This window comes from Mus caroli, unplaced genomic scaffold, assembly GCF_978045245.1.
Source record: "Mus caroli unplaced genomic scaffold, Mus_caroli_1 scaffold_15, whole genome shotgun sequence".
NCBI lineage: Eukaryota > Metazoa > Chordata > Mammalia > Rodentia > Muridae > Mus > Mus caroli.
The window spans coordinates 28754715-28762390 of record NW_028227270.1 but is presented as its reverse complement, the minus strand read 5'-3'; the positions used below and the strand labels follow the sequence as shown (position 1 = coordinate 28762390).

General features: G+C 42.5%; 1 protein-coding gene across 1 annotated transcript; it reads right to left on the bottom strand.

The window, feature by feature from the left end:
* Window positions 1–2587: 2587 nt before the first annotated feature.
* On the bottom strand, window positions 2588–4154 carry Spz1 (spermatogenic leucine zipper 1). Its single transcript, XM_021180608.2, has one exon. The coding sequence runs from the start codon at window positions 3919–3921 to the stop codon at window positions 2785–2787; it is 1137 nt and encodes a 378-aa protein (XP_021036267.1). The 5' UTR covers window positions 3922–4154; the 3' UTR covers window positions 2588–2784.
* Window positions 4155–7676: the final 3522 nt, after the last annotated feature.

The window sequence follows — 7676 nt, the reverse complement described above, 5'->3', positions numbered from 1 at the left end:
ATTTTTTTTCCTTATTTTCCCACTACCCTAAACATTCCTACATTTTGTCTAGAAGAAACATTTCTCACTTATCTATCTATCTATCTATCTATCTATCTATCAAGGGGCGGGGGGCTCAGGTTCTCATTGCGTAGCCCAGAAGCTCTTATTAGCCTTCAGCTGGCTATATAGTACAGGGTGGCCTCACACATTCAATCTTCCTGCCTCCACCTCCCCAGTGCATGTATACTACTACCACATACTGCTATCAAACACTGCTTTTTCTGAGACAGAATCGTATGCTATGATAATTTATACTGTGCATTTAATTTATAATGTTAAATAATATCAATAAGTATTCTTGACAAATCAATCAGCTGGAGTTGGAAAGCGGTTTTTTGTCAGAGCGAGCTCAGTGACTGTAGACAGATAACCTTAGCATACTACTCACTTTTGGATTTATCCTGACTATAAACTATGGAGAGCATCTTGATTTATCCATAGTTTTTAATGATCTCTTTACTTTTATTTTTATGAGTTGCTGTTTTGCTTGTATGTATGTCTGTGTGAGGGTGCCAGGGCCCCAGGAACTGGAGTTATAAACAGTTGTGAGCTGCCATGCTGGTGCAGGGAGTTGGTTCTCTGGAAGAGCAGCCAGTGCTCTTTTGTTGTTGTTGTTGTTTGTTTTGTTTTGTTTCTAGACCAGCCAGTGCTCTTAACCACTGAGCCATCTCATTAACTGTAATGACTATTCCTGGTTGTCAACTTGTCTATATCTGGAATCGACTACAATTCAGAATTAGAGAGCACACTTGTGACCCAGATCTTGTGGCTTGAAGACACAAGTTTCCCACCTGGATCTTAGCATGGAGATCTTTGCCATGAAAAGCTTAGGCCCAGGCAAGGTAGTACATACCTTTAATCCCAGGAGACTAAGGCAAAGAGATATCTGAGTTCAAAGTCAGTCTGGGACAAAAGAAGTCCCAGATCCAGGTATGGTGGTACACATCTTTAATCTGGGCCACACCTTTTGCTAGAGACCTACATAAGGACATTGGAAGAAGGAAGACTTGATCTTCTTTGCCACACGCACTTACTTGCCAGCACATCTGTTGCAACCTACATCTACAGAAGAGCAGCTGAAATAACTAGTCTTGTAGGACTGAGCATAGATAGATAGATGATAGATGTGTATACATATGTATATATTATATAGTATGTGCATGCATATATAATATATTATATTAATTATATATTAATTATATTAATATATAATTATATTAATTATATTAATTAATGTATATATTATATAAAAATATATAATATATACATATATAGGTATGAGTATGTATATATGTATGTGATATGATTGTAAATATACATATATGTATGTATATATATGAAATTCTCAAATAATAATAAAAATAAACAGAAAAGAATGGTAACCAATCTCCCCAACAGACCAATTTCAAACAAGATAATATCATGTCTGCTTTCATCCTTACGAAGAAAGCAATCTGAAGCTAACCAATAAAGTACTTTTCTGTTGTGTCTGTTTCAGAGATTTACAAGGAAAGTGAGCAGGAAATAGTCTGCTTTTCTTTTTTTTTTTCTATTTTATTTACCCTTTCTCCATGTACAAAACCATCCTAGAACATAGACAAATTTCTCCAGCAGCCAGATAAACCAAGTGTCTCCAACTTAAAATCCCAGCTCTGTTACCAAAGTCCCAAGTTTAACCCAGGATGGGGAATAAACACACAGCCCTGTGTCTATGGCATACTTACCTTCTGGAGATCCTTTGCCCTACAAGATTTCTCGAGTTTTACAAAATCCACCTGATTGTGCTTACACAATGTGCCCCCTTTGTCATGGGGACAAAGCTGCAGCCTAGGTCTCGCATTCAATCTGTGTTGATGTCATGGGGGAGCAGAGACAGGGTGTTTTCCACGCAATTTGTCTGTATCTGGATAGGTTTTGTCAGCCATTTCTACTGCGCCACACTCTCCAGGAGCATGCTTTCTAAGGGCTTTTTGTGTTGTGATTCTCTTTCTGCTTGGTGACTGACATCAGTTTAGAATATAAGAGCCCAGGAACTGGGGACCTTGCCAGTATTCTGTTTGCCCTGCACGTGACGCCAGGTGGCTTTTGCTCAGTGAGAAGCGAGAAAAGGCGCCTGCGCTGTCTGTTCTGGCACGCAAGTCCAGCTTCGCCAGCCCCCCCCCAACAGAAAGCCCCCTCCATTTAGAAGAATGAGGGGAATCTTTGCACCCAAAATGAAGAATCTAGAAACACCTCCTTCCCCAGGGGCTTCGTCTCCCCAGTGTACCCTCATGTGCGTGCGAGCTGAGGGCCAGAAGAGGAACACGGGGCGAACAGCCAGAGTTAGGAGAGAAGAAAGCTGTCTAGGGTGCTTTAGCGCTGTACTTAGTGCCTTTTCTTAGTTATGTTTCTCCCTTAACTCCAACATATTCTGTACAAACCAGAATAGGAAAGGTAAATACTAATTTGAAACCAAGCCTTAAAGTATTATAGTTAGATCATCAAGTACTTCCCCTTCTATCCCCCAGAAATGGTTAAATTAGAAGAAAACAATCAAACAAAGCGCTTTCCTTTTATATTCTTGTTTTTATTCAAATTTTCACTTGGTTAACGGTCATACAATGGTTATTAAGGCCCAAACTTCTCTAACTACTGAGATAATATAGGTTCCTCTTATCCTATGCCTCCTCCTTGGTGGAATCAGAAGCTCTACCCTGGGTTGATGACAGCTTTGTCTCAAGTTGTATCTGCTTTTGGCGACTTCTACCGAAAGCTGCTAACGGTTCTCCTTTTCCCCACCAGAGATTTCTTTGCAACGCGGGCGTTGAAGCGGTTATTCCGAGCCTTCTTAGTAAAGCAAACATCGGGGCTCCTGAGGATCTTCGGTTTCCTAATCGTGCCTTCCGTTGTCCTCGTGGTATGCTTGAAAGCGTCCGTCTTGTCTGCTTCCGCTAACTTCGGGCATTTCTTGTCCTGCTCACAGGACATCTGCAAAGGCTTCTCGTGCCCCAATCCTGCTTCGTGGAGATGGAACTCCTTGAGGATGCCTACCCTCTGTTGTAGGACCTGACATTCATTCTCTAGCAGGGCTGCGATCAAATGCAGCGCGTGGGTGTCATGGCTCAGTTTCTTCACCTGCTCCTCCAGCTTCTGCTTGGTGGATAGCTCATTGTTGGGTTGGTTTTGCAAACAGGCTCGATCGTTGTCAGTAGTTTCTCGGGTTTCTTTCTGGCATTCCTGATATGACCTCATTAGTTCGCTAAGTTCATTATGCTGTTTACTCCAGTGATCTGCTTCCTGCAGTAACTGCTCCATGTTGTTCCTGAGTTTTCTGTACTCTCCACGAAGGTGAAGGGATCCACTCCGCGGTCTTTTCACGCTCAGCAGCATGCCATCAAAGCCTCTCTTTTCTTCTGCATAGCACAGATCCCTGGCAAACTTTGGTACCATGTTCTTAGCACTCTGGTTTTTCAATAACATCTCCTGCTTCATTGTGTTCTGTTCTCTCTCTGGGTCGAAATGAATGAATAGATCATCTTTAAATCGTATTTTATTTTTCTTCTCAACACCTCTGACGTTAAGTTCTGACAGGTCTTCAGGAATATAGACATCAAAAGGCTCCCCAACTGTAGACTTCTCTTCAACGCCTGCTATGTTTTTGAGAACATCCTTAACGTCTTTTAAGAGATTGCTAAATTTCTGAACCCTCCCTCTTTTCTCTACTGGACAGATGCTATTCTTTGGTGGTGGGAAGGAGCGGTAGCAGACAGTGGGGAGTGATCCGATTTCAAGTAGGGAAATGGTGATCCCAGAGTTCGGTGGTTCTTGCTTAGCACCAGGAGCAGGGTTAGGAGATGGACACCGGGCGGGCATCTCAGCCGAGTTGTCTGTGTCCGACATTGGGACCTGAGGACCCAGAGAATCCAGGGAGAGCAGATGGTAGTCTCCTGGGAGTCGGTGGAGGAGATGGAACCAGGCAGGAGTTTTGGACCAGAGTTAATGACTGACCCCAGGGAGGTGGTATTCAGGTAGAAGGTTACATCTCAGACAGCCCAGGGGGAGGGGGTGGGAAGGGGGACCTGGAGCTGGAGCTCCATCTCCCTTCTGCTAGGCTTCTGGTATTTTCTCCAAGGCCCCAGCGACTAGGTCTTTATTCTGTCATTGCCCCCTCTGGGCCAACACCTTCTGTTTCTTTTACATCACAATGGAAGTCCCTTAGATTACTGTCCCACAACTCAGACACCACAGCCAACCTTACTCCTCACACATCCCTGCCCCTCTCTTCTCTACTAGTCTCTTCATTCTAAGAGCATTACAGCAATTTCCTACCTCACCCTCCCACCCCCTGCCTTACCACACCACACCACACCACACCACACCACACCACACCACACCACACCACACCACACCACACCACACAACACCACACCCCACCCCACCACACCGAGCCAACCACAACCATGGTGTTCCACCTGAGGGTAAATATAGTTGAGAGAAAGCTCAGCAGGCTGAATAAGAACTCTTTCATAGAAGGGGGAAGTGTTGCTCCAGTTATAGGAGAGATACTGTAAAAGAGTTAGGAATGTGTGGAGATGTCAGTGAGAATGGTCTCCATAGACTCATAGATCTGAATACTTGGTCACCAGGGATTTGTAAGGATTAGGAAGTATGATCTTGTTGGAGGAAGTGTATCACCTATGAGGTGGGCTTTGAGGGTTCAGAAAATCCATTGCAAGCCCAGAGTATACTCTTCCTGCTGCCTGCAGATCCAGATGTAGAACCCTCAGCTCCTCCTGCACCTTGTCTGCCTGCATGTCACCATGCTTCCCGTTGTGATAACAATGGACTAAACCTCTGAATTTGTAAGCCAGCCCCAATGAAATGCCTTCCTTTTGTAAGAGTTTCCATGGTTACGTTGTCTCTTCATAGCCATAGAACATTGACTAAGACAGGATAGAAAGCAGAACTTCTCAAAGTGCTCTATCTTTAGTGATTTTTGGACACTAATGTGAGACATCTTTTCATTCAGAAATATTCTACTGAATGGTAAGAGGCTATTGGCATGAGTCAACAGTGCAGTTATAAATTCTCTCTCGGTCCCTCTCCCTCTGTGTCTGTCTATCTGTTTCTCTCTCTCTCTCTGGGGGGGGGGGGGGCGGTCAGGGGGAGGACACGGCAGGGAAGAACCCAGGGCTTTCTAGATGGTACGTGAGTGTTCTGCCTCCAAACTGTATCCTCAGACCTCCACTTGGGAGTCTTTTAAAAACGTGGCACTTTTAAGATAGGCGTTCTGAATGTATTTATGACTCTTCCAGTCAGTGATAAAAAGCTTGGCCACTTCTCATAGTACCTGATTAAAATGACAATGTGTCCAAAGCATTTGAAACAACTCAGTCCAATCAGGATATATATATATAATTTTTTAAAGGAATAATCTGAGACATGGGGATAACTCCATGGGTCAGAGCAGCTTCTTGGAAGCTTAAGGACCTGAGTTCAAGCACTGGTTCTGATGTACTCCTGGCACAGTTGTGTGTGCCTATGGGACTGTTGTGGTTCACTGGCTACCTCCAAGATTAGTGAGAGACCCTGTCTCAAATGAATAAGGTAGAACTGAGTTAATTGGATACAGCATGTCCTCCTCTGACCTTGCACACTTAATGGACATGTGCACCATACGTATACATAACACCCACACATGTTCACACACACATTCACACTCATACATCTTTAAGAAATGAAATAATTTGAAGCCTATTGTATTCTTGTCTTTGAATTTTAGCATCAGGACCTTGAGAATATTAAGTTCAGGCTGGAGAAATAGCTCAGCAGTTAAGAGCACTGGCTGTTCTTCCAGCGGTCCTAAGTTCAATTCCCAGCAGCCACATGGTGGCTCACAACTATCAGTAATAGGCCCCGATGCCCTCTTCTGGTGTGTCCAAGGAGAACCACACTGGACTCACATACATAAAATAAATAAATCTTTAAAAAATATTAAGTTCAGAGCAATTTTTTTGTAAGACACCTGTTATGGAGAACTCTACTAAATAGCTTTCATGCTGATTTCAAGCGAAAATCCACACTTATTTTTCCCCCGTGGAGAAGAGAAATTTATATTTTTCCTTCCATAGCTATCAACAGTGGCCTTAGTTTCTTTGAGCTTCCCGCTCTGGACAACTAGGCTCAACGTCATGGCTCTATTCAACAGAACCTGGCTTTCATTCTGTTTAAGGGTTGCTTTTTTTCTAACTCATACAGTGCCTAGAAGCCAGAGGTCAGAGGTCACTCTCATACTCTTTTTGGGTTTCCTTTTGACTGTATTTCCACTTTACTCAAAAGTACCACCTGAGACAGGTTTTGTTGGTTTGGTTTGGGGAACTTTTGTTGTTTTGTTGTTTGGTCATTTCCAGCTTTTCTGCGTTGTAATCAGAAACCATCTCTTTATCTAGCATCTATAGCATCCTAAGTTTGAATGGAGAGATAGATTACATTGCTGAAACAGGAAGCTCTCAGTCAAGAAGCAGCCAGCAAGCATCTTATGTCACCACAATACAGTTCTAGAAGCCAAAGTTGGCACAGCACTGTCATGTAAATGAAAGATTCCCCTGGGTTATCCTGTCTCCCCACTAAAATTCTTTTTCTGTACCTGAATCACGCCACATTTACATGTTGTGTCTAGTTTCTTCTAGGACTTTCCTGCTGATGACCAAATAGGCATTTTGTGCTTATCTAATTTCTTTTTTTCTTTTTTTTTTTTTTTTTTGCTTATCTAATTTCTAATCACTTTCTTGAGGTTCTGTGCTTTAGGTAGGAATGCCACAGAAGTAGCAGGCCCACATGCCCTCAGTTGATCTGCCCTAAATCTAGTGACTCCATTTCCTTGGGGCTGGTAACTCATGTTACTCAAAGCTGCCACCTTTGCATTTGTCACGAACAAATATTAAATGAATTACCTTGAGGACATGGGAAGGCCCCGTTCCCCTTGGACTTTTGTGCTGACTTTAGTTCCACAGGAGAATCTAGCCTGTGTTATTACAATGTTGATCTACTAGTAAGTGTCATTGCCCCAAATCCTTTTGTTTCTATTAATAGGAAGCATTTAGTCAAGAATTCAATAATTCATTCAATCATGTATCTACACAAGCATGAGTATAGATACTTAATAAAATTATCTGGGTTTAAACAGGATACTATAAGGCGGGTGTGATAGCTCAGTGTATAAATGAACTTTCTGTAAAAGTAAGAGGATCTGAGTTCAAATCTCTTACACCCAAGTAAAAAGTCAGAGAGAGCCATGCATGCGTGCAACCTGCACATTTCGGGGGTAGACACAGGTGGATCCTGAGGGCTCCCTGGCCAGCCAGTCTAGCTGTAATGGCAAGCTTCAAGTTTGGTATAAGATCCTATCTCAAAAAATGAAGGTGGGAACCAATAGAGGAAGACCCCCAAGGTTCTCCACTGGTCTCTACAAATTCATACACCCATATATTCTGTATAGAAGTTCACACACACACAATTATTTATGTTCTTGTTCACATACCTAGGGGTAATTTGAATATGGTAGAGAAAGTTGGTAAAATAAAACATCTTTGTTTTAGGTAGTTGTTTTATAGTTTATTTATTTTATGTGTGTATATTCTTGTGCATATGTATGT